Genomic DNA, 26,232 nt, shown 5'->3' with positions numbered 1-26,232 from the left:
GCTGGCTAGTGCAGTGTAGAGGTCAGTTGTTTCTGGTTTGCTCTATATGCAATGGGCTGCTGAAGCATTGCCTGCTTTCGGACCTGCAGCTTTCTCCCAAAAATATCTGCAGCCTTGATGCCCATGTCTTTTCTAGATGCCATCCTTATTCCCTACTCCTTGCCACAACCTTCCTGTGTCCTCACCAGGCTGAGGGCACAAAGCTGAGCAGTCTTGTATAAGCTGGACTGATCATGATGCTGTCATTATTTACAATGGTTTCTAAAAGAACTGTCACAACTGTTGGTGTCAAACCATAAGCAAAGGTTGCTCTTACAAGCACAAAAGATAAACAAATGCATGGAATGGTAGTGTCAACAGCCTCACAAATCTGTTCAGCACCTGGAACTCAAATCAGCTTGGCAGTTGTGTACAATGACTTGCGCATAAGCAGCATCTTGGTTTCAGAAGGGCTGTAAATAAATTTGTGTCCTGACATGGACACCAAAAATAAGCATGTGCTGAGCTTTTCTAACTGTTTGACTAGGGCACAGCTGCTGGCTGCTGAGCATTTTGGAAAATATGTCCTTTCGTTCAGGTGCTCAGCACTTGAAAACCCAGACCCAAACAACTCCAGTGTCTTCTGCTTTTCTAATAACCACCATTGTACTCTGCAAAATAGCCAAGGCCTTGCTGCTTATCTTGAAAAGCAGTTCCTTTAATCCTAATCTTGCCTGACTATTAGAAAAATAATCCTAAGAGATTTTGTTTGGCAGATTTGTAAAGGCAGATCCTAAGCTCTGGGACAATTGTAACCATCCTCCCCTCCCTTCAAGCACTCTCACGTGCTGCTGCCATGCCATACAGGAAAGCAAATGTCCTTGGTTGCTCTGATATCAAATTACTTTGCTGACCTCCTTTGAAGAGAGTTCCTTGTAAAAATCCTTTCATCCAGAGGTGTCAGTCACTTGAAGCCTTGCAGGGGTTTCTGGTGATTTATTATTCATGAGTAATTTTGTGCTTTATGGAGAGCTCTGTTCAAAATACATGGAGGTACAAAAGTATTGATTAATCAATGATGTGATGGCAAAAGCTACCCATGAGCGAGGACAGAAATGGGCTATGGGATAAGGTTTGGAGGATGAACCTGTAGAGGAGCAGGAGCTCTGTGATGGGCAGGGTTGAACCAGCACCCCATAGTAGTGGGATAAAGGGATGTAGTAAGACTGGACCCACTCTTTTCTGAAGTAAGCTTAAGCTTAAGTGTCCTTATCCAAGACAGGGTAGAACTGGGATCTTAGAAGCCTCTTGGAGCCTGAATGACCAAGAGCAATTGTGTACTGGGGCTGAGTCCCAGGACTGCTGCAAATGAAGACATCAACACATGATGATTTCCTCATAAATCTCATGGCACACCCAGAAGCATCTCTCATGGTGGAGGTGACTTCAGTGTTCTGCATAGAACTCTAGAAATGGAAAGGCCCTTTGAGGAGGGAACAGGAGATGATTTTGGAGACAAATTTGGCTGAAAGAGAAGAAATCATCTGTTCTACAGGTGAGTCAGCAAGTTTTTGTTATCCATGGTGTCAGAAATGAACAGTAGCAGGTTGATGAGGGGAAAAAAGGCTATGGGAGCAACATCTGCTTTACCTTCTGTGTAGCTGGGTGGTGTCAGAGGGTGCATAAATACCAGCACAGATTTAGTGTGTAAAGCAAAGGACAGTGGTGTAAAGCAAAGGACAGCACACTCTGTCCTAATTTATGATCTTTGAACAACCACTGAAATTGTAAATCAAGACAGAATTTCTGCCAGGTTACTCAGTGGTGCTGTTAATCAGCACAGCCTTCAGCTGGAAAAAATCCCCAGAAATAAAAGGTAGATAAAGCTTGACACAAGCTAAAGGTTGGCTTGGCAATTCTGATTTCATCTTTCAAGTGCTTCATTGGTGGTTTAACTGGAAAGCTTTACACGTAATGGAAATATTTTCATTTTTATTGTTTCAGAGGTGTGGAGGAGAAAGCCAGACTGAAGCCCCAGTCTGCCTAAACCCCAGTCTATAGTCATAGCTATCCTTATATCCCAGTCTGTTGGGATTTAGAGTTTTGACAATAGTTTCCCAAGCTTGCTTTTTAAGTAGCTGGATTTTGCACAGTTTGCTGTGGTTGAGGAGAGAAGCAACGGTAAACAACTTGATATTCTTTGATGTACCCAGCTCACCTAGGACCTGGTTCCTGTGATCACAACCCTACAGCTGGGGAGAGGACTGGGGAATGCAGGTCCAGCAGCAGGCCAGGCCAACAACCCCTTTCTTCCACTGTGTGGAGTTGCTCATCCCAACACACTCATTGAGGTTTAGAGATCATTATTTTCATTAGTGGGGATTCATGTGAAGGGTTTCACAATTGGGCCTGCTGATGTAATATGTTCCTTTCCACAGTCCCATTTATTTAAGATCTCCAAATACTTTGTGTCCATTAAATTTTAATCCATGTTTTACCACCAGTGATATAGGTAAGGAGGATTGTTTCCATCTTGCAAACGAGGTAAAATGAGGTGACTTCCCAAGATTCTGCAGGTTGTATATCTTACAGTGAGTTAACATTTCCCTTATGTAGCTCAATTTCCCTGTCCAAACTTTAAAGGAGCATTCAATTTCCTGGGGCTAAGGCTGAGCAGAAAATTGCTGTAGCTATAAACCCGAAGGCCTGATGTGGATCAGAACTTTGTCTAGTGTTTGGGAATGTTTGGATTTGTCATCTCAAAATAGCCCTGACCTGAAAAGATTGGAGCAGAACTGGTTTTGTTTTTAGGGCTGATATCAACTGGTTGGTGTAAGATGCAGAGTTCAGTCAGTGAAGATAATCCTCATCTTCTTGCATGGTCAGGAGCATCACTGTGGGCAGTGGAGGGTGAGAGTGGTTCTGATGCAGTTGCCTATTAGGGGATGGAATGAGTTGTGAACTGGACTCTGTTTTCTGTTACCTGCAAGAGGAGGGGAGGTCACTGTCTCAACTGAACCCTGTCCTAGTTTCCCCAAGGAAACAAAGTTGGAAAGAGAATGAGGATATATTTCATCTTTTGCTTTGAGTTAAATCTCTTGCGGTAATTAGACAGATAATTTCAATGGTTATAATAGCTCCTTAAAAAAGAAGCGGAAAGGCAGTCCTTCCTTCACCTGTCCTAGGGTTAGGGTTAGGGTTAGGGTTAGGGTTAGGGTTAGGGTTAGGGTTAGTGTGAGCGTCAGGGTTAGGCTTAGGGTGGGGGTTAAAGGTTAGGGTTGGGGTTTGGATTAGGGTTAGGTTTCCCCAGCTGAAGATAAGCTCTGCAATCTGGGAGAAGGAACTGGTCCAAAGAGGGGAATGGTCTTCCTTGTCTTCCTTTAAGGAGCACATGGTAGTGCCAGGAAAGCTGTTCTTGTCTTCCTCCTCTCCCCAGTGCTCCCATTACTCAAAAACATCAGCCCCTATGTGACCTTCATCCACCTCTGCTTCCTCCCTGCCAGGCTCCCCTCCTCTGCGGGCGTATCCTCTCATCTCCGTCATCCCCCGGCAGCCGCCCGTGCTGCCCCAGCTGCTCCCTGCCCCCGGCAGCTCCCGGGGGCTGCCAGCCCAGCCCTGCCTGGGGGCTGTGGGCACGGACCTTTCCCCCAGCGAGGCCCAGGTGAGCAGCGAGTCTGAGGCAGAGCAGCCCCCACCGTGCTCGAAGAAGCCGCGCCGGAGCAGGACCATTTTCACTGAGATCCAGCTCATGGGCCTGGAGAAAAAATTCCAGAAGCAGAAGTACCTCTCCACCCCTGACAGGTAGGTCAGTTGCTCACACTAGGAACAGGGATGTGCAGAAGGGATGTTTTTTGCTGCAGAGGCAGCTGAGGGGTGCTGCCTCTGGCTCCACTGAGTTGCCTCTGCTATTGGCTGCAGCCATGGGCAAATAACCTGATTCAAATTCAAGACTACTTTTCCTGGGATCAAAGGTGACACAAATAGATCAGATCAGTGGAAATGTCAGATGATGATACACATGCTTGGGAGCAGGCCTCCAGGGTGAGAGATGTCAGAGAAGAAGGATGTGTGCCTTTCCCGCTCCTGCCGCACACTTGAAAAAAGATGGAGCTTGTCTCCCCGTGGGATGCTGTTTCATGGCTGCGTGTTCATGGTATTTTCAGCTGCTCCTGAGCTGGCTTTTCATCCAGCACCCTGGGCAGCAGTTCAGTGGGAAGGTGGTGGCCCGTCCATAAGCTTGGGAAGCAGAGCCTGGGGTTGAAAGCTGCCTTGCAAAGGCACAGGCAAGTTTTTAGGCACTACTTGGTACCACATGGGCAAACCAAACTTAGAGAAATTTTAGCTTTTTTAAGGGCTTTGAATCCTACTCTGCAAATTTAAATTATGGAATGATGACCCATCCAATTCCCAGGAAGTTTGTAAACCTGAAGAAGGTTTGAAAGGTATCACTCCCTGCACTCCACAAGGGGCAGTATCCCAGTGTTTGAAATGATTCTGAAGATGGCATTTTCTGCTCCTATTGCCTGTCACCAAATTGCTTCAAGACCAAAATTTCTGGCCGTAGCCAACCTGCCTCCTGGATTTTTGGAGTTCCTGCTGTGCTTGCACTGACTCCTCACAGCTTCACATCACCAGATGGTTGACACTTTGCTGAAGCACTCAAGGCTGATAATTAATTATCTCATATGACTGTTCCTTGGCTTCACTGAGGCCAATGAGCAATTGCTGCCCATGTGCCACTTCCTCTGTGTTTGTTTCCTTGTGTTTCCAGGCAGTGCTGGTTGCACTGAGGTATGTGGCAAGAGATGGCAGCTGGTTGCAAGTAATCCAAGTATTACCAGACATGCACTAAGGCACGAAGGGTTGGCTAAGTCCAGCTTCTCTCTGTCAGCTCATGGCTGGAAACGGGGCACAGCAGTCTGTGTTCACTTCTGCAGCTTTTGGCCTGGATGGGAGATGGTAGCCTTGGGAGGGCACCTGAAACCCCTGGTTCATCCCTTGTGAGGGAGGGCAGTACATCAGGGTAATGACTCCAACATGTTCTACTCAATGTGTGTAATGGTGCGTTAGATCAATGGCTTCAGATGTGATGTAGTGGCAGAACAAGCCTCCGGGTCCAGGGTGAATCCAGAGTAGAAGAGGAGCATGAATCCTTCAGTGTGAGGTGGAGCACAGAGAGCTGGTGTGTGGTATGTGGCTGTTTACATTTGTAAATCTGGTTGCCCAAGGAGCCCAGCTGTAACAAAGGTTTTATTATGAAAAACTTGGCCTTGACATATGTGTTCCCCCATCCAAAGGCAAGGAGATATTTGCCAAAAAGTCACAGAATGCAGAATACTGTGGAACGTGGCTCTGAGTTGGAGCTGTCCCACCTGCAGGACTTGCATGACTCCAAGGGGCACTTTCCTGGCATGGCTGAGGATTTCCAACTCCATCCCTTGTGCAACTGCATTACAAAACTGTCAGATGCATGGTGCTATCCCTTGTGGGGACAGATCAGGAGGTACTCTGAACTGAAGCATTTGCTGCATACCCTGGGCTTTAATATAGAAATAATGAATGGGTTCACAAGAACTTGCATGAGTTGGAGATTTGTAGAGGATGAATCAGGATTATGGGCTGTCTGCCACATATACCCTGCAGCTAAAATACAAAAAATAAATTCACTTAGAAGCCTAAATTGTCTAAAGAGCATAATGTATATGAAATGAATAGATTTAGATGTACTGCTACTCCATGAGAAATGGGCAAGTACCATGATCCCCATTCTGAAGGTAGCAAAGGAGATATATGACAAACAGACACCCACCTGATGCTGGGTGTCTGTTCCTACATGTTTCAGACACCAGTGACCTGTTTTTCACAGATGTGATGTACCAGTAACTCCTAATTCATGGACAAACATGGAGCATCATCAGTTGGAGTGCAGCAGGTTCATGCCTCAAAGAGGGCAGACAAAACCTGCCACTTCTAGAAAAGGGAGCTTGAATCTTCCATAGGAGCTTCTGTCTTTGCATCCTAAATTCATGGGTTTTACCACTTTTGTGTGACTTGAGACAACTGATCAGAGAGACACTGCTGAATTCTCTAACAGTGCTGGACTGCCTAGACCTGGCACCTGAGCTCCTCTTGGCTTCTGTAAACTCATTTTGTTGTCTGGTTTGTCTCCCAGGCTTGACTTAGCCCAATCCTTAGGGCTGACTCAGCTCCAGGTGAAGACGTGGTATCAGAACCGTAGGATGAAGTGGAAGAAAATGGTGAGTGGATCCTTGTCACTTCTCCATGGCTCTTAAAAACTGATTGCAAAGAACAGATTTGGAAGTTGAACATAGTGGAGTGATTTGTATCTATTTATACCAAATCCTGTTTTATTCCTGATCATTTTTCACAGAGATGGTCTCTTTTTTTAAAGTGTTCATACTGCAGCATGTATGGTGGGCTAGGGGAGGTCAAAGGCAGTAGGGGGAGAACAAAGCAAAGGGGTGAAAGAAGTGAGAATAGAACTGAGGGAAGAACCAAAATATCTCCTTCTGCCTTTTTTGCATTCATGTGATCTCAGTGCTTCTGGGATTAGTTTTGTGCATAAACAAAAATGACTGTGTTGCTCTATGGAAACAGGATTTTTGAGAGCTGATATCATTAATTTTTGCTTCTCATATCTTCCTTTCACTTTTCACTTATTCTGATCTTCATGGTCCTTTTCCAGTTAAAATGCTTTTTTATAAAGGGCAGCTACCCAATAAATGCTGGTGGGAGCATGATGCTGTGACATTCTCTAGTGGAGGTGTCTATGTTTTCTGATTTGGGAGAAGAGATGCAGTTCTAGGCTGTTCATCTGGATGTATGTGGCACCTGCAGAAGTTACTGTCACTTCTAACAAATTTGGCATTACCTTTAGTATAGATCCTTGGCTGAAGTGTCTGGTTGCTGCAGGAATGCTGTGAAGAGAGAGGGAATTAGACATAGGAACAGGATGTCTGAGACCAGCAGAGTTCAAAATCCTTACAGTTCATCTCTTTGCTGCAGGTGTTGAAGGGTGGACAGGAAGCTCCAACAAAGCCCAAAGGCCGGCCAAAGAAAAACTCCATTCCCACCTCGGAGGAGATCGAAGCAGAGGAGAAACTGAACAGCCAGGCTCAGAGTCAGGTGCAGGAGGGATCTCAAGCCTCTGAGGAGCCAAAACTAACAGAGGAGAACCCAGAAGAAGAGGTCCTACTGGAGACAGAGAAATCTCCACAACATATACCAGAGCCTTCCTCAGAGGAGACTACACCATTAAGTTAAAAGGGAGAGAAAGGAAGGGAAAATAAAAGCAAAAAAAAAAAAAAAAAAGACAAAAGAGAAAAATCTAACCCGAATATTTAAATATATATATATATATATATATATTTAAATATGTATGTAATGGTGTGTGTATACATATATATATATATATATATGTATGTATGTATGTATGTATGTATGTAGACCTTGTGTATAAGTCTAAACATTGGTCACTTCGTGCCTTTGGGAATCACAGGCCAGGTGGAACAAAGACATCCTGTGGGAGTGGTGCCAGCCTGGCAGGAGCCTGAGCCTTCCTGCAGAGAAGGCTGGGGCCAGGACCTGTTTGCAGGGAAAACCACTCCTGGAACCCCAGGACAGCTCCTTGAGAAGCCTAGGGCTCTCCCGGGCAGTCGGACGCAGGTCTGTGGCTGTGTTAGAGGGTCAGTGTGTTCCCTAGGCTTTATCCTTGTGTGGTGTGCTGGCACCTTGTGTAGTGCCAGCAGACAAAGAGCTTGGCCTGGGCTCAGATCAGGGACAGCCAAGGAATGGGAGCTTGGGCAGCACCATTTCCTTGTGTAACCAGCACTTAGTTCTGTTAGGGGCAGGCCCAACTTAAACAATTTTAGGAAACGGTTCAAGCCCCCAGGTTTGCTTTGGCCTGGTTAAGATCAAAGCTTCTGAAAAGAGATCCATACCTGGGACAGTTCCAATTGCCTCTCCTTGGGTGGTTTGTGTCTGTGAATTTGCAGTGATGTGGGATAAAATGTGGAATGGGATGAGCATTTGGGTATCTCTGCTCCAAAAGCTTTTAGGGGCTTGGATCTGGGACTTTTGCTTTGGACCCATTTCTAATTTTTGTAGGGATTTTTTAAATGAACTGTTAAATGTTTTCAGGGTTTGGGGAAAATTGTGGATTTCCAAAGTTACTGCAGGAAGTTGGCATTTGTTTAAAATGTGTGCCAAGAAAAGATGTGCATCATGTTTCACAGAGTCTTCTTAAGGGTGCATTTTGCCCAAAGGCTGCAAGAGATGTATTAAAATAACCTTTATTTTTTAATTAAAAATAAAATATTTAGATCAAACAGTTGTTGCTCTTGTTTCTATTCCAGAGTTTCTTATTTCAGAATATCAGGCAGGGGCTTTTCTGGAATAGGTTTTTCTATTCCAACAAAATCTGGAGGAAACAAAAATCAAATTTTCCTTAATATCACTGCACAACAATCTCTGTGTAAACTATTTGTAGCCCTTGCTTAGGGAGGTGAGGGTGTTGTAAATGCCACCTTGTCACTAGATGAATGCATCAGAAGGGCATTTTTTTTCTGTCACCTCTTCCAGTTTTGGACGCATATTTAGTGGCTCCTTCTGGCCCTATGAAGATGATTTCTGAATATCCCTTTTTTGGTATGGCAAGGGTGCACACACAGATCTCAAATGGCTTATCCAAGAAATGTTGAATGAGGAGAAGGGGATTCTTTTCCCTCTAGTTTCTTGCTCAGTGTTTTTTGGAAGTGTCTGATTCCAGCTCTGCATTAGCTCTGTGTTTTATTGGATAACATAAAATAGGTATTTGATAAAGGATTTGAGCAGTTTATTTTCATGGTAAAGTGTCCCAGCTTGGCAAGACTTTCCCACAGCTGTCATGCATCAAACCCTTTTGTTTGTTCTCCATCCAGCCTGTGGCTGAAGATGGGCTTTAAAACTTGAAAATGGCTTTCAGTAAGGTAAAAATAAATAGGTCATATCAAACAATGATGTTTGTGGGACATCCTGTCCTAGAACAGTGCTAATGTTATAAAATGTGGGTAACTCCTTGAAGAAATCAATCTGTGTAATCCTGCCTGGATATTGATTTTTGAAATGGCTTAATAGAGAAATACTTTCCAGGTAGTTCTCTCTGTGCTACTCACTGTGTGTATTTACAGTGTGTGAGGCAGAGATTACAGTTTCATGTGGTGGAACTCCAGCTTTAGCCAAGCCAAGGTGGGACACGCCCTACTCCCTGTGTGTCCAGTACACAATAATCAGCCTGGAAAAGGCAGCCACTGCCTTAAGTGCATCTACAGGTTTGCACCTAAACCTAAACCAAACTTACCAGAACTGGGCAACACTCATTTGGAAGGAGCTTAGAAAATACCTGGTATTTGTTACCCTTTAGCTCCTTTTTTTCTGTATCACACTGAACTAGAAATGGGATGAAACATTTCCCTCTGGCCTGTTCTGTTGGAAACACAGGCTATGAACTGCAAAATATTTCCTCTGCCATTAAATGCATCAAAATTTAGTTATCTTTGAACATTTTTCTTTCCACAGAGCCCTGAATGCTCATGACAGCCCCAGTGAGAGGCAAAGTTGGCAAGGCAGGATTTTGCTGCTTGTCTGGAGCTATGATACAATGTCCAAGTTGTTGCACGTTCTTTATCTGTGAATTGCTTTTTTTCTCTTTTTTCCAGAATTATGCTGTAGTTTAACCGTATCTATTGGACAAGAAATAACATTTAATTAAAAAAGGCCTATGGCCCGTTTATACAGGAATTAGATTAGATGCTCTGTGAAATCTGTAATCAGCCTCTATTGTTCTTGGATAGTGGCATCAGCACTCTCATCTCCACAGAAAATGTTTCCACTAGTCTCAAACACCGCAGTACTCATGGAGAGTGAACAGAGCAATGAGTGGAAATCATTTGTCTAATAATGAGTTTAACCACCAAGTTGCAAAAAAAGTCTGCAACAGTTTCTTCTCAGTTTATTTGTAAGCCTGAACAGCTGATTAAATCTAACTTTGTGTGCAGATGATTCTAGAAACAAAAAGCTGACTGTCTGGGAAGGCATCAGAGATATTTCAACTTGTCTGAGTCCAACTGAAATATTTTGTAATTAATCTGCAATTAACCAGGCCATATGGGACAGGGCTTGAAGCAAGGTGGGATGGTGGAAGATGTCCCTGCCCATGGCAGAGGGTGGGACTGGATGAGGTCAAGGGCCTCTTCTAACTCAAACCATCCTGGGACCTTTTTAACTAAAACAAAAATCCTGTCAGAGTTGTACCTCAGTATTTTCTTCAACCAAAAGGTTTTTCATAAAATGGATAATGCAGATGCATTTGCTGGGGTTTTTTGGTGCAGTTGATACCCAGTGGATTTGTCTGATTTGAAGAAATCCAAAAGATTTACGTAACAGGGTGGGAAATAAATGTAGAAACAGGAAAAATTACCACCTTCTTGTCCTGAGATAGGAAGCGCTGTGTGGTGTTTCTTTGCTGTCCAGTGAAACTGATAAATATGAGTACAAACCTTACAAAAATTTTAATGATAGGTTTCTAAGTCGCAAGGAAAGCAAAGTTGACCATTTTCCAACAAAGGGTAAAGTAAGTCTTACAAAAGGGCATTTCCTACTTCTCAGATGAAAATAATTGTTTCTGACTCAGCCTCACTTTACAGTGGGAACAGTTCCAGCAATTTTTAAATTTTTTTTTCCCTTTGTTTATCCCGTTCTAATAATTTATGAGTCAGACAGGGTAAAAATGCAATTCTCTTGCTGTCTGGGCTAGTTTTTTATGAGTCCACAAGATAGTGAAGATGTTTTTGTTCCTCTTTTGGCTGAGGAGCAATCTTAACATGTTATTTTTCAACATGGTTATTTAAGTTCAGACAGCTCTCAAAGAGCTCTCTGATGCTGCTCACACTGAATGACTTTCACTGATAATCCCTTGAGAGATCATGGAAAGCACATTCAGAATGTGTTTGGATGGAGGGAAAACAGCATGGAAGAAATGGGGAAATCCTTTTACATCTGCAACTGGAGTAAAATTACATATTCTAGTTGAACTAAATATAGGGATCCAGCTGCTGTTGGGAGGCAAGTGCTTGTTTTCCTCTTGCTTTAAGGTTTTGTCTGCTTAGGGCTTATTTTTGGTCTGGTCCCTAAAATGCCAAGAATTGAGTGACTCTTCCACTGGCTTTGGGCTGAGCTGAGTTGGGTTTGAAGACTGGGCTGGGATTTAGCCCTTAACTGGGATTGTGGGCTGAAAGTTGTGTTTGCCTTGTGCTCCTAAGACCCAGGAAAAACAGCACAAGCCTGAGTTTAGGCACCTGAGGAGAAATACAGGGACCTGCTCCCTGAAGGAATCTGCACAGTCTCATCCTCACCCGCAGGGGCCTTTGGGCCTGCCCTGAAGATGGTCTCATACCTTTAAAAGCCTCTTGACTGTTGAAGAGGCTCTCAGGAGCTGCTGGTTGCTCATCCAGAAGTCTGACCAGAGACAAGAGCCCTTGGGATTGAGCCCTGATGATGTTCAGGGGTATTTGGCTTCCAGTCCTGACAGAAAGGAACAAGCCTTGATGTCAAAATCCCAACTCCCCTACAGGGATGGGAGGTGCTCATATCCGGAGTTCTGGCTGGGACCCACCTTTTATTGTACCCACTCCTGAGATAATTTTGCAAAGCACTGAGCTCATCCTGCAGGATGGTTCCTCCAGGTCCCAGCAAGGATGAATAAGGAAAGAAAACGTCTTTATTCATGTAACTTCAGGGCAGTACGAAGAAATTTGGTGTTTGAGAGGGTTTTCAGTTTTCTCCTCTTGATCATCTTTCCTCAGCAGCAAAATGGAAAAGGACAGTACACAAGAATGGACTGAAAAAAAGAGGAGAGACAAAGAAGTTGAAAGAAAAAGCAAGGAGGAAGAGCTTAACTGCATCAACCTACATGAAAAATAAAAACTAGGAAGAAAAAAAATCATGGTAAAAAAAATCTTTCTTTTTGGACAGATGAAGCACTAGCTCTGTAAAGAGTATTTTTCTGTGGTTTAGCTATATGTGTAGGGATGATGAGGGACAGGCTTTTCATGTTTCCCTTTATGCACTATAAACTAAAGATTACGAACAGTTCTGGGATTAGATTTAAGCTACGACACAGGATTTGGGCCCAAATCTTGACAAAGGCAGAGGTTTGTTGAAGTCTAGATCCTGTGGAATCTTAGATGTTGGGCACAAATATTGTATAGGAACCTCAGTCCTCTTTCTTCTCAAGGTCTGGCACTGCCAGATAGGATTTATCAGGTTTTGTTGTAAACTGAAGAATACGTGGTTTGGGGGCACTGATCTTCGGAGCACAGTAGCTTTCCATTATTATATTATAGCTGCAATTTAAATCTCTTAAATTAGCGATATTTGGGTTAAATTACTATCTAAAAACTGGCCAAAAAAACCCCACCCCAACTTGTCCTTTGTCTTGTGTCTAGGAATCCACAACTGGGTAGAAGTTTTAAACCTCAAAGTTACAGAACTAAAGTCCATGAGGGTGATTTTCAATGCAGGGATTTGAACGCTAAAATCTAAATATATTTTTCCCTGGCAGAAATAGATTGTCTGGTTGTTGGTTTTGTTTCAACCAGACACCCTGTGATTTCTAGGCTTTCCTCACTAATTCCAGTCCATTCCTGTATTATAAACCTCCCTGAATGTAGTGTCCCAATGTAGTGGAATTTTAGTCACTGGTAAAAAGGAAGCCTCTGGATCTGCTGGGATCTATGGGTAAAACGATCCTTCTCCCAAAGGAAGAAGTGTGGGTAGCTGCCAGTGGACAGGGAACCCCTCCAGGATGCCTCTGACAGGTCCCTTCACTTCTGGAAACATTGGAGCTCCTGTTTTGTCAAACAATTGAGAGTAATAGGAAGTGTTACTCATTAGGAGAAGTTCCTGAAATCATAGACAGCCTGTCCTCCTGCAGGCAGGTGGGAGTGGGGACTTTCCCTCCAGAGATTACTGAGGAACAAATTTATCAAGGTAAAATTTCAGGAGCCAAAATTTCCTGGGGAAGAAGGTGGAGGAGGCTGCTGAGCACCAACAAAAGCAGAGGAAGTGACAGTACCCCTTGGGCAAATGCTTTTAATGTTTGCATAAACCAAAGGAACAAAACCCTTGTGGAGAAAACAGCAGTAAAATATTTCAGGCCTTCCATGCTTCCCAAACAGACCATTAATGCCCTTCCCAAGCAGGAACCAGCCTTGTCATGTGGAGAAAGTTCTGATTTCCTGGACATTTTAGACTTCATCCATCGTCACACCCAAAGCCAGCTCTCATTTATGCTGAAGTCAAACCTTCATTAGTTATATCAGAGTTGCAATACCCAATTCAGATGCTGAGCCTTGCAGACCACGACCAGTTCAGGCAGGTTTGTTGAGGACAAAGAGTACAAGGGACCCTGAAGCCCTGCAAGGTGTCACAGAGGCTGTTGCAGAAAGGGGATTAAGTTAAAGCAGGTCTGAGAACTGTCTGAAATCAGTCAGGTCCTGCTATTTATGTTAGAAGGAGCTCAGTGTGAGAAAGCTTTCAGCAGCACCCCTTCCTGTCCCAGCTTCTAGCTGGGAATAATAACAGGTGGCTGTTCTAGCAGTGTCACCTGGTAATTACAGTCCTATAGTAGTACTCTTACTTACACTTACTCTTATCAAAGTAATGGGAAAAAAGAGGAGTAAACTCATGAAAATAGCAGGGCTCCATCCTTGAGACTGCTGGGTGAAAATTCTGCAGATTTTTGTGGCTTTCAAGAACCTTTTAGCAAGCCAACATTGAGGAAGGGGGGTTATTTGTAAAGCTAGGTCAGACAGCTCCCTGTGGTGCTTTCCTGGCCCTCTGGAAAATTCACATTATCCTATAGGTCTGGTAGCTCAATGAGGAGCAAACAAGCCAAAAGTGGTGAATTTAAAGGGATAAATGCACAAGTAGGTCACAGGCTGGCAGTTCTTGCTCACAGTGATTCTGCTGAGAGATGGTGGTACCAGATCAGTGACTAGACACTTCTCCATCATCCATCGCTGTCCCTGGCATGTCAGTGTGTGTACAAGCTTTGGTGCTTTGGATCCAAGGTCCTGCTGGGAGAGACGGGAATTTTCATCTTCTTATGGACCTCTGGACTGCCCATAAATCTGTATCTCTTCCCAGCCTTCCTACTCGGACACTTCCTGATCAATGTTGCTCCCACAGGAGGTCACTTGGGCTTTGGCAGCTGGGGAATTGCACCTCCTGGGATTCCCAGAGTTGGGATCCACCAGTGATGCTGGGTTTAGAGCAGCAGACACCCAAGCGTGCTCTCAAACTACAGGCTGCCACACCAGGTCTGTTTTCCACATCCAGAAAAATTGTTCTCTTTTTCCTGTGCTGTGCCCATCCCTGGATTGGTGTGGGAGGATTGGAGGAACCTGCCTGATCAGAGGATTGATCCCTGCCAAACAAGGGATGCAGAGCATTAGTTCTCTGCAAACCTCAAAGAGAACAAAGCTTTAGAGTCTGGGCCACCTAAGGAGGGAGAGCAGCTTTCCATGCTCAGAGAAAGCTGCTTCGTGGTGAAAATTAATAGCAGCTAATCCATAACGTCACCTGTTCCTCCACATGGAGATATTCCTATTATTTGGGTGGGGAGCGTGACTCAGAGAAACTATTTCCTCTTCTGTTCATGCTTTTCATTACTGGAAAGACAATGGCATTTTCCCCCCGTGTTTCATTTTGTGTTATGTAGGATAATGATGCTGATAATAATCCATGATAATGGGATTAGAAGCCCAGACTGGGAGTTACCTGCCTTATTTTCCATGTGCCTCAGCGCATATTTACCCCCAAGGTAATAATTAAATCTGTTCCTGCAGTGAAAAGTCACCATCTTGCACAGTGAAATGAAGATGTCAGAGAGCAGAGGATGGCTTGGTGTTTATTCCAAGCTCTTGCCAGGAGAGAGGAAACAGCTCATTTCTGAAGCATCAGCCAGTCCTTTACCTGCTAAATCTGAGGTTCATTGTTCCCTTTCCCCAGGTCCTGCCCCTCTCCTTGTGCCATGTTACCACCCTGGGATGAGTGAAAGCCCCTGAACTTTATCCTCCCCTTGATAGGAACTGATTAGAAGCTGTGGACAAGTCTCCCTACACCCTTTCCTGAGGAATGCTCAGCTCCCTGCTCCCAGCCCTGGGCTGGATTAGGACAAGTGTGCTGACCTTTTGGGCACAGCACGGAGCCCATCTGCTCCAGCAGCAATTTGGGAGCCCAAGGCAGCAGAGTGAGATTTTCTTTATTTCCTCAGCACCCTGGGCACCTTGTGTGAGACATGGGCCTGGAACAAGGACCAAGATAAGGCTTTAAAGCCTGAATTTGAGACATTTGGGAGAAACAGTGATTTTGAAGCAGAAGACAATGCTCCCTCTGAAGGTACAGAGCTCCTTGAAGGGTGTCACACACTTCTCCTTGCCGCCCTGGTCCCCCAAAACCAGGAGTTACTGCACATCCAGCCCCTGGCCTGCAAAGGCAGAATGCTTTTCCTTCTTTGACAAACCCGAAGCTTTCTACATTTCAGATATTTTCCAAGATCTGCTCTTAGCAAAGGAACTGAGTTCTTTGCTCAGGGAGGTACTGCCAAAGCATTGATGCTCTGTAAGTGCTTCCCACAGCCAGGTGTCCTCTTCAGAGGATCCTATTTCAATCAGTTTCATTTCCTGCTTGTTCTTCTTAACAGCTTACATTGATTAAACTCGGTGTAATTACAGTAACAACAGAGCAGGAAATGGATGCTTGTGAAACAGAACACAAATATTCCCCTTTTACCTGTGCAGGTTTTGTGCTGGTAGTGTTGGGGATGCCTTCTCAAGCTGGTATCATGGCAGGAGATAAAAGCCAGGATAAGCAGGGTTGTTTGGGTTACAAGACCAGGTTGTTGCAATTCCCTGTTTGTTTATACTTTTTCTTTCATACATATTTCTGTCTCTGTTTAGAAACAAATGGAGAGAGTTTTAGGTTTCTACTCCTCTTGGAAAGCTGTTGCAGAGGCTAGTTCCTGTGGCAGCTCTTCATTAAATTTTTTGTCTAGGGCTCTGTGTGTCCCATTTCATGGCCTTTTATTTTTCCCTGGCAGTGTCCACTGCTACAAGCAGTTCTCCCTCTCTGCTGCTTTTCTCCTTGGGTATTTAAAGCCAGGGATCAGATCTCCATGCAATCTTTGTCCTGTCAGGCTCTTGGGGGCTTGTCCCATGAGATAATCTCCTTCCCAGGATCACTCCCATATCCTTTTTCTGTTTCTGTTCCAGGCTGAATTTATCTTTCTTGAACACAGGTGATGAAAACCATACACACTGCTGTAGTGAAGGTCTTACAGCAGCCCCTCCTCCACCCCAGATATGTTGTCTGGCTCATTTTGGAGGTAAAATGGTGGGTTTTTAAAGGTGGGATGCCTGATTTTGGTAGCCAGAGACCTCATTTAACCATTCCGTGATTACCACATGGTTTGCCTCTGCCATATTTTATTTCTCAATCTCCAATTTTCGTGCAGGTTGTACAATTCCTTTGGTAATGGCAATCTGACTCAGCTTTTTGTCATTAGCAAACTTTCATGGCTCAACTCTGCTTTTAGTAGCCAGGATTTTAATTAAAGACTTATACAAAATTAATCTCAGTTGGAATCCTGAACAGCTATATTAATAAACTGCCTTGAGCCCACTTGCCTCTCTCTGAACATGTTCTCCTTTTATCTCCAACCATCTCTGGACCCTCTCATACAAGCCCTGCTTTTGTTAGTGAAGATACTATTTCCCTTTGCAGAAGTGGAGAATCCATACAAATTGCTGGTGGATGACATTTCCTTTGTCTAGAAAATCCATTATCTTATTGGGAAGAGATTAGCCACAGCAAAATCTTTTCACATTATCCTATTTTCCTGTATCTCTTCTGCTTTATTTTTCTAAGGTGTTAAAATCTGTTTGATCAAATTCTCTTCCCAATTCCTAAATATAAGTGACAATTTTTCATGCTAAGTTGGTTTATTAAAACCTTTGCTCTGGGGTTTCTGTGATAAATCATTTTGTTTGTCACATGAGATTCTTTTCTTACAGGATTGTCATAGTTCCAAATTTTCAGCCTGAATTTCCCTCCCTGAGTCCTGCTTTCAGCAATTGAGGATTTGCACTCATTTTTCCTTTGTGAAGTCAGGGTTACCATTTCATAAATGCAAATCTTGCTTTCCACGAGCATGGAGATGTTCTTTGTCTAATCCAAGAGGTGCCAGTGGCATGGGGACACCTGCATGGAGGGATAGATCTGCACCATTCACAGCAAGACTGTCTTACCAAATACAGAGTACCTAAACATCAGCCCAGCTCCATTTCATCTGAGAATTCAAAGGTCAGCCAAATAGAGGAGGGAAATGGGAGCAATGCTTCTCAGTACCATTCCAAACAGTTTTAATGACAACAGCTTTTCATACCTGTCAGTGGGGTTTTAATTTTTCTTTCTTTTTAGCTATCTGCTGTTGTTAATATTTTCTTTCCTTCTCATCCTCTCTGTTTATTTTTGTTGCAGATTTATTAGGTTCACAGTTAAGTGCCATTTAGCTTTACAGAACTGTCATTGCCAGCAATTTATGAATGGGATCATTCACTGACAAACTATTTAAACACTAAAAGGGGGGGAAATTTACTGATCCAAGTCAATGAAGAAGCCAAGATCAACTGAAACTCAGCTGTGTTTCTCCTTGAATACAGGAATATGACGAAGGTGCTCAGAGTTTTCTTTAATGTAGTCTCATCCTTAATTTATCCTCACACGTCAAGCGGAATGTCACTCTCTTTTGCAATGTTACTTTTCCTAAAATAATTTTTTTTTTCATTCTGACAGCTTGCAAGAGCCCAGAGATCTAAAAATATGGCTAAACAGGCAGTCACACACCTGCTAATTAAGGCTATGGATAAGCTGTGACCAGTCATGCAGGCACTGACAGCCAATTCCAGGCAGGGAAGTTTTTTCAACAAAAAGAGAGGAGAGTTCTGCAGATCAAATGTAATCCTGGGTGTGGAAGCCTGGGAGTAGCTCTCCCTTCATAATCTTGAAAAAAAACCTTACTATATTTTAATATTTCTGAACCCAGAGCTGCCACAAGTGCAGTGGTGTGTTCTTTCTTCAGCCAGAAGATTCACAAGAATTCCTCCCTGTGAGGGTGGGGAGCCCTGGCACAGAGTGCCCAGAGAAGCTGTGGCTGCCCCATCTCTGGAAGTGTCCAAGGCCAGGCTGGACAGGGCTTGAAGCAACCTGGTCTAGTGGCCCTGCCCATGGCAGGGGGTTGAAATGAGCTGTAATTCCCTTCCAAGACAAACCATTCTGGGATTCTGGGATTCTATATCAGAGCTGGACTTTTCCCTAGATCGCCTGTTCCACCCATGGAGCGTGGTCCTAATTCTGTGAGTCAGAATGGTTGTTACAAGTGGCTGTCTCTGCCCTCCTTCAGTCTCCTAGCCCAGAGAAGTCCTGCAAGAAGCTGTACTTGCTGTATTTTTCCTCATTCCTCTTGCAAGGGAATTGTCTCCCTTTTTTTTTTTTTTTTTTTAGCCTTGTAATGATATAACCTTCAAACAACGGTGCAAAGCTGTCTGTTTGCTTATGTGATTTCATGTATTTCGTCATGCCCTTCACATCCTAATCTTTCGGAGTAGTCTTTAATTCCTTAGGAGTGTGTAAATATACATTTATATGTGTGTGTGTGACTAGAGGTTTGCAAAAGGGCTGCACGAGCTTCAGGAGCACAGCCAGTGAGGACTGTGGGGTGTTGAGTGAGGGACCAAGGTGGCCTCTGGTTTCCTGGCTCTCATGTCTCTGATGTCTCTGATGCTCCAACCCTCTGAATTCCACTGTTTTGTTCCCAAGTGAAATTTTCCTCTCCACCTGATCCCAGGATATTGCCAGGCTTACAGATCACTATACATGAGGGGATCAAGTCATATTGTAAAGTTGACAAAAGTGGCAATTTTATATCTTTTTTCTCCAGCAGTTCCACATTGCTGTGGAAGATTTTTGACTAATCCACTCAGATTTGGAGTTAATCCTCCTGCACTCGGAATATTTGCATGTAGGTATTTGAGAGATTTAAATGGACACCAATAACCCCTAGAGGTTTTGTTTCTTAACATACCTTAGAAACTCTATCTGTGGCGGAAGATGAGACACAAAGGCTTCTTTTTTTGTAGCAATCTGCTTTGATTTTACTCTAAGGCTTCTCTTTTTTGTAGCAATCTGCTTTGATTTTAGTCTGTTTACAGGGTGAAAACAAGAAAACAAGAACTACATGGGTATGATTTTAATGCTTTGACAATTTTAGCTAATGCAGAACTTCAAGTTAGGGGAAGTGCTCTTTTATGGACATGGAAACTAAAGACCCAAAGAAATGAAACACAGTTCTCAACAACAACAACAAAAAAAGACAAAAGCAGCAGGAGTGTAAACCCCAGGGGTCCTCTCTGAGAGCAGTAAGAGTATGGACACGACTTCAGTTGCTCATAAGACATGTATTTTAATTCCTTTGAGAGGCTTTGACTGGAGTTTCTCTTAAATTCTCCCAAATTTATGTGCTTTTTGTGCACTGGGAAATATTGTAACAGCCTTTCTTTTTATCACCTGCAATTCAGCAGATGCAGGATGGGAACAAGCTGGAGAACTCAGGTCTAGAACTGGATCATAACATCCCAGAGTTGAGTGGAGTTTGCTGTTAGGGGTAAACTGGGGAAAGAACCCAAAGCTGAGTGTCAATAAAATCACTCAAGTGCTCCCGTGGGGTTGTTCTTCAGTGCTAGAGAGGTTCAGGTTCACCAATGCCTGGAGTTGGATCTCCGACCCCTGTGAAGCCTTGTTCAGCTTTGCTGTGCACTTTGGGTCTGAGCCACTATAGACACTGCAGGTCCCACCACTGTGTTGCTGTAACTCACCTCCAGATCACCCGGTCACTCATGAGCCCAATGAGCCAATACCAGTGGATTTCACCAGGACTTAATGGATTTAATTAATGTCATAATTTCTTGATGGAAGTTCCTAATGATTTACACAATTTTATTTCTCTTCCAGTTTTGGTTGGTAGTTGGCTCACTCTGTCAAACGTTTGTTGCTTTTATGGTATGCAAAAAATTAGCCCTTTCAGGACTGACAAATCAAGGGTGAGGAAATAAACTTTTATTCCTCTTTTATTTTTTTTAATTAAAGCAGATATTTTTATTCTCATTATGGTAGTCTTTTGGCCAACACTACACAACAGCAGCTTGAAACATTTCTTCCTTTGAATGGGCTTCATCCCACCTGACTTTGACCATCTTAAAGTTTGCTGTTAGGTCTGAGCTGACCATCTCCTTCCATCTGTGGCCAGTGGGGAGAATGAGACAATTTATCCTGTCTCCTGCTGAGGGGAATGACTCTCTGGAGACACTACTAGCTGTACCCAGAGTTAAGATCTGTTCTCTAATCACCTTCATGTTTCTAGTTAACAGCTGAAGCCACCAGACCTTGATTTGTGTGGAAACTGGTGATAACTGGGGATTTTTAGCAAAGGAGATATCTTAGAGTTTGTTTTTAGCTGAAGACTAACATAGAATGGTCATGGGGAAGGTGTCCCTGCCCATGGTAGGGGATTCAGTGAGAGGGTTTTAAGATTCCTCCCAACCCAAAACATTCTGTGGAAATGGAGAATATGGAGTGATACACAGTAGTTCAGAAAAGTGGCTGACTCCAGTGTGTCCAGCCTGTGTCACAGTGGCTGCCAAGAGGAATATGAGGAGCAGTTCAGACATATGCAGAGCAATCTTTCCTCCTTTTCCTGATCTCCAGCAGCTGGCTTAACCCTGGTATGTGACACCCTATCTGCCTTCCAAATGCTCCTTACTCCTAGCTGTAATGACCCTACGTATCATTATCCACAGAAATTACACTTTGGTTCTTGAGTTTCAGAAGCATCATGTGGCATGGAGTCCTGCAGCTTCGTTAGGTTCTCAGTGCACCCTCCCTTCTCCCTCCTGTGCTGATCCACTTCTTGCTCATAGAGGATGGGGACAAGGACCTGCCCTGGGCAATTCCTTGTGTGCCTCCGGGTCACAGTCCTGTCCTCCCTTCCTCTGCCACTGTGTCCTTGTGCTGTCAGTGGATGAGAGGAGAACTGAACCCATCATCTCGGTAATTGCTAAGGTTTATAATTAATAAAAATCAATTTTTATCCAGATTTTTTTCCAGGAGCTCTTAGTACTTTATTGTATTGACAGATGTCACAGTAAAAATGAGTGATCTCGCTGAGCAGGCTTTGAGAGGTGATGACGTGTTCATCCTTTGATTTTTAACCTGGGGAGAGAGCAGAGAAATCAAGGTTGCTTACTGAGGCAATAATCACCTTCTGTTAGAGCCATTCCATTTGGAAATACTCCTCCATGCTCAGGCTCAGGGGGTTTGAATGGAGGAAACTGACCCTGGCTGAGACTGTACAAAGCCTTTTATCACAGGCCTGGGCTGTGCCAAGTCCCCTCCAAGAACTCGTACTGTCAGGGAGTTCATGTTTAAATCTACTGGATTTTCCCTAATGGAGAGGAGGTATAATGGAGACATCAGGGGAGACGTTTTTACGAGTGCGGTAATTGAGCATGGAGAATGTGCCCGGGGTATGGTGGAGTTTTCATCACTGGAAATACTGATATCCAGGGTAAATTTCTCTTCTTGAGAGACTTCCTTTAGTTAAAATTAATTCTGCACTTGTATTCTAAGGAAAATGAAAAGAGGGGATCACAGTGGCTCCCCCTCACGGTGTTCCATTGCCTCCCAGCCTGGCACTGCTGGGATAACAACGACTCTTTAGGAAAAGGATGGAATAACCCCCAGGAGCTGATGGATGCTCTCAGCTGGATCTATGGCCAGTCCCAAAACCCCAGCTGCATGTGATAGTGGATCCACAATTCCTCCTTCCTGCAGAATAGCCTGGAACTGCTGCAATGAGAGAGGCTTAATCCTGTCTTGGCATTGCACTTGTTTGGGGTGTGCCTCCCTGGCAATCTTGCTTTATAAATACAGGCAGCAGGACTGCCAAAATTACATGCAAGGAGCATTTTGGGCCTGTGACATGGAGTCACCATATGTGAATCCACCAAGGATGAGGAATGGATGGCACAGAGCTCCTCTCATCTTCAGTCCCTATCATGGCACATCTCCATCAGGTTTTCAGGATCAACAGCAGGAGGAAAAGAGGGAATGGACAGACATCTGTAGGTAGGGCAGACTAGAATGATGGAAAATGCAGAGAAGGAAGCCTCTATTATTGGGGTTTGTATCTTGCCCCATTCTGATATTTCCAGAAAAAAACTCAGATTTATTTGTCATTTCATTATCTTGCAACACCTAGTTGCCAGCATTCCCAGCACCCAAGACCTGAAGTTTACAACTGAAACACTGACAGGTTTATGAAGTTCATTAGCCCAGCTGGTCAGAGCACAGTGCTAATAATACCAAGGCTACAGGTTCAATCCCAGCATGGGCTACTTGCTTAAGAGTTGGATTTGATGATCTTTGTGAGCCCTCTTCCAACTCGGAATATTCTGTGGTTCAAATTCCTTCAGGAATCAGAACTTTTATCCAAGTGTAAGTTTGTTGGAGAATGCATATCTGGGGGCAAGGTCGCTGCTTTCTGGTTTGTTTGGGGATTTTTTAAATTAAGTTGGTAATCTGCATTCCACTGGGGCAGGAGAAGGAAACAGGCCCTCATTCTTTTCACCTGTGGCAGTAACTTGAAATTTTTGCTTAGCTAGAATTCCTGGGTTCAAAAGCAGCACAGCACAGGACTGTACAAGAACCAAGAGATGTGGTCAAGTTGTATTTTCAGTTGACATAAATCAGTGGGGAGCCATTTATACCTCCTGAGCATCTGGCTGGGGATTACATGTCACCTTCTGTTTTCCCTGCAAGAGGCTTATCCCATGAACAAGGAATAGTCTTGACCTGGAGATGTTCCCAAGAAAGGTCAGGGTCACACACAGTAGCTCCTGAAGAGCCACCAAGGGTGGGAATTTGCAGCTCTTGATGCCACATCCATGGGAAGTTCTTTATCTTTCTGTTTTGGAGAGGGAGGAGGAGAAGAGAGTGCTCCAGCAGTGGAGGCAGTGATTCCATGAGTTTCCCAGGCTGAGGGTCAGGGCTGGAAATCATGATGTGGAGAATACAACCTACAAGAAAGGCCCTTGCTGAGGCACAATGGGACCTGTTATTGTAGATAAACACTGGGAAAGCCCCATGAATCATGAGCCTATGAACTGAATTGTTACAAACATTTTGGACTGGAAAAAAAAAAAAGTCTTAACTGGTGAAGCCTGGCCTTGGCAGAAGAAGCTGTTCCCATCTATTATCTTTTGAGGTAGACAAAGGGTGAAAGAAAAAGGGAAGAGAAGACAGAAACCGCATATAAACATTAATTAATGTTTTCCAGGCTTCTTCTGCTTGGTCACGTTAAACCTTTAATCCCTGGGATTTTTATAGTACTGTGGCTTTTTATTCATCTCCAGATAATAAGTGTGTAAAGGGAGTGCTGGGGAAATCCTTTGCATCCTACTCCCCCAGCATGACAGCCTCCATCCTACTGGAATGCCAGTGCCCCAGAGTCCCTGCACGTAAGCTCACCTTCCCTGTGCTTTAACCCCTTTCCTTTCCCATTTGCAGTAGGTTAAGGGAGTGTCCACAGTCCATCACCTCTATGGAAAGGTACTAATTTTGGGGAATGTGTGATATCCCCTTCATCCACTCATAGAGAATCAGGGAATCATTAAGGTTGGAAAAGCTCATTTAGACCAACCATCCTGACACTCTTCTGAAATCAGTAGTACTCCAGAGGTAGCACAGCTACCCAGTGTAGGTAGCACAGGAGCCTCAGGTGTGTCCCTGCCTTGTGGGTGAAGCACTCAGTGGCTGCTGGCAGGGAGAGCTGGAATGGATTTCTTCTCCAGCGCTTACTGCTGCTCCTTGGCAAAGGGAAATGCTCCCTCGATTGAACCCTTAAGGTTAAGCCACATCATTCCTGAGTGTCATCCAGCGCTTAAAGGTGCTGTCAAGAAGATGACACAAGAATTTGTTAAGAAACTAATGTTTCCCCTCATCCCCTGCTGTCCCTCAGGGCTCATAGGCACCGGGCTCAGGAAGTGGTAAGGAGAGAGGAGGAATTAAATGACATTCCAGCTGCCCTAGAGCCAGCACTGGGGACTGGCTCATGCCTCTACCTGGGCTGTGACCTCCACGGGGCAGAGGGGGAAGGCAAAAGCTCTGGGAACTTTTCCAGACCATACTGATGTTTTAACCTCAATTATTGCAATTTATGGGACCTTAACAATCTAATGTTTATTCCTTAACTCTGTTTTGCAGATGAGTGGCTCAGACTTGACCGCCCATATCTGACTCACTGCTGCAAGTGATAGATAATATCAATATAATAACAGTTTTAAGAGATAGAAAGTAGCACATTTCCCTGGATAATTCTAAGAGCTGAGAATGCAAGAAGTGTTCATCCCACTAACAAGTAGGAGAGACCCCGGGGAGGACACTCAGCCTGAAAGGGTCTCCTCTTTCAGGAGCTTTGCTCTTTTTTTTTTTTTTTTTCATGTGCACAACAAACCATTCATTTTCTCCAGCAAATAATGATAGTTTGGGGTTAAGATTTATGGCATGGCTGTTAGTGTCTTGATGGTAGATATGCAAGGCTATTTAGCTGTTGCCAAAGGTGGAAATTCATAAAGATGATGGAAGAGTTTCTCCCCAGACAGCACAAAAGGTCATTTGTTTTTTTACTGAAGATCTTGTCAAGCTCGCGATGCTGTCAATTTTTCTCCCCTCCCCTTTCCTTGGCACACGTGGTGTGCATGGCTCTTCTTCTCTGGTTTTATGGGTTAACAAGGGGGCAGGAAAAGTGCTTCTCATTTATTTTCTCTCCCTCCCTATTTGTATTTCTCCCCTGACATCTCTCACTCAAGTTCAAAGCCTCCAGCCTAAGCACCTTTGTACCACTTTGCTCCCAGCTCATTCCCAGGTTCTTTCCCATTTAACTGCTTCACCCCACTCTGAAATATTTAAGTGGTTTTTGCCCCATTGCTTGCTTAGTCCACTGGTTGCCCTCAAAAATAGACATAGTATTTCTGTTGGGAAAAAAGCTAAAGCGGGTATTTCAGTACAAGATAACAACAGTATTAATAAAAGGATTAATACTGATAGTAATGATAATAATGATAATAAAGGAACTTCACAGGAAATTGAGTAGTTTGGCTGAATTTTTCCCACCACATGTGGTCTCAGGTGGAGTCTCTAGAGGCAGTGCCACATCCTGCCTGTCCAGAACTCCCCACTCACAGAGCCCGTCCCCAGATGCTTGAAAGCACATATAAACATGGGAATGAGCAATAAACAGAGGTGACCCAGAGAAGCAAAATAAAGAAAGGAAAAATGCCGATAATAATTTTTGTTTTGGAAAAAGCTACTTAAAAACACTCACAGAAGAGCAAGAAAGCGGGATGGAGCTGATGCTTGGCAGCTCCTGGCATGGTGACAGGGTGGACACAGCCACAGGACTTCAGCAAGGTCCCTGCGTGTCAGGTGGAATTTTTCTGCTCATATCTTTCATCACTGAGGATCCATGCTGGCTTCCCAAAGAAATGATCTCCTGAAAGATAGGTGGCCTCTAGGAAAGGGGCTTAGCCCCATGCTTCAACCAGACCATGCATCCAGTTTCAGGAAAAGTGAGACTCACAGCAGCAGAATCAAAAAATCAGAAGTTACTCCCTTTCCAATCTTCTGCTCCAGCAGAAGTAGAGAGATGGCACAGCCAACTCTGGATGCTGGTGATGCCCCTCTGCCAAAACCTGACCCACCAAATACCTCCAGCTGTGAAGTGCTGTCTGCTCTCCTTCACAGGGGCTCCTTGTGGCTTTCAGGTTCATTTAATCCATTAAATAATTGGAATTGCATCATGACTAGGCAAAAGAGAGCAAATTAGGATTTTTTTAACCTTTTCCCACAGCCATTGGGTATATATTGGCTTCTTTGGGCAGAAACCTCATCAGTCTGGGAGGGCTGGAAATTGGGACCATGTCAAGTGTGTGCACTAGGCACAGAACAGTTGGTGTTGGGTATTTGATCACAAATTCCCAAAACCCAAAAGCTGGGAACAGTGGATGGATTATTCTTGCACAG

General features: G+C 44.0%; 1 protein-coding gene across 1 annotated transcript in view; it reads left to right on the top strand.

Annotated features, from left to right (window-relative positions):
• Positions 1-8,327, top strand: part of BARX2 (BARX homeobox 2) — a 32,958-nt gene extending 24,631 nt beyond the window's left edge. Inside the window, exons 2-4 of the mRNA XM_066334633.1 lie at positions 3,483-3,780; positions 6,152-6,236; positions 7,006-8,327. Of these exons, the coding sequence (XP_066190730.1) occupies positions 3,483-3,780; positions 6,152-6,236; positions 7,006-7,263 (641 nt within the window). The 3' untranslated portion in view covers positions 7,264-8,327. The remainder of the gene's footprint in view (positions 1-3,482; positions 3,781-6,151; positions 6,237-7,005) is intronic.
• The last annotated feature ends 17,905 nt before the right edge of the window (positions 8,328-26,232 follow it).

The sequence above is a fragment of the Sylvia atricapilla genome, chromosome 23 (genome assembly GCF_009819655.1).
Source record: "Sylvia atricapilla isolate bSylAtr1 chromosome 23, bSylAtr1.pri, whole genome shotgun sequence".
NCBI classification, from domain to species: Eukaryota; Metazoa; Chordata; class Aves; order Passeriformes; family Sylviidae; genus Sylvia; species Sylvia atricapilla.
The sequence above is the reverse complement of the archived record's forward strand: the minus strand, read 5'-3'. Positions and strand labels throughout refer to the sequence as shown.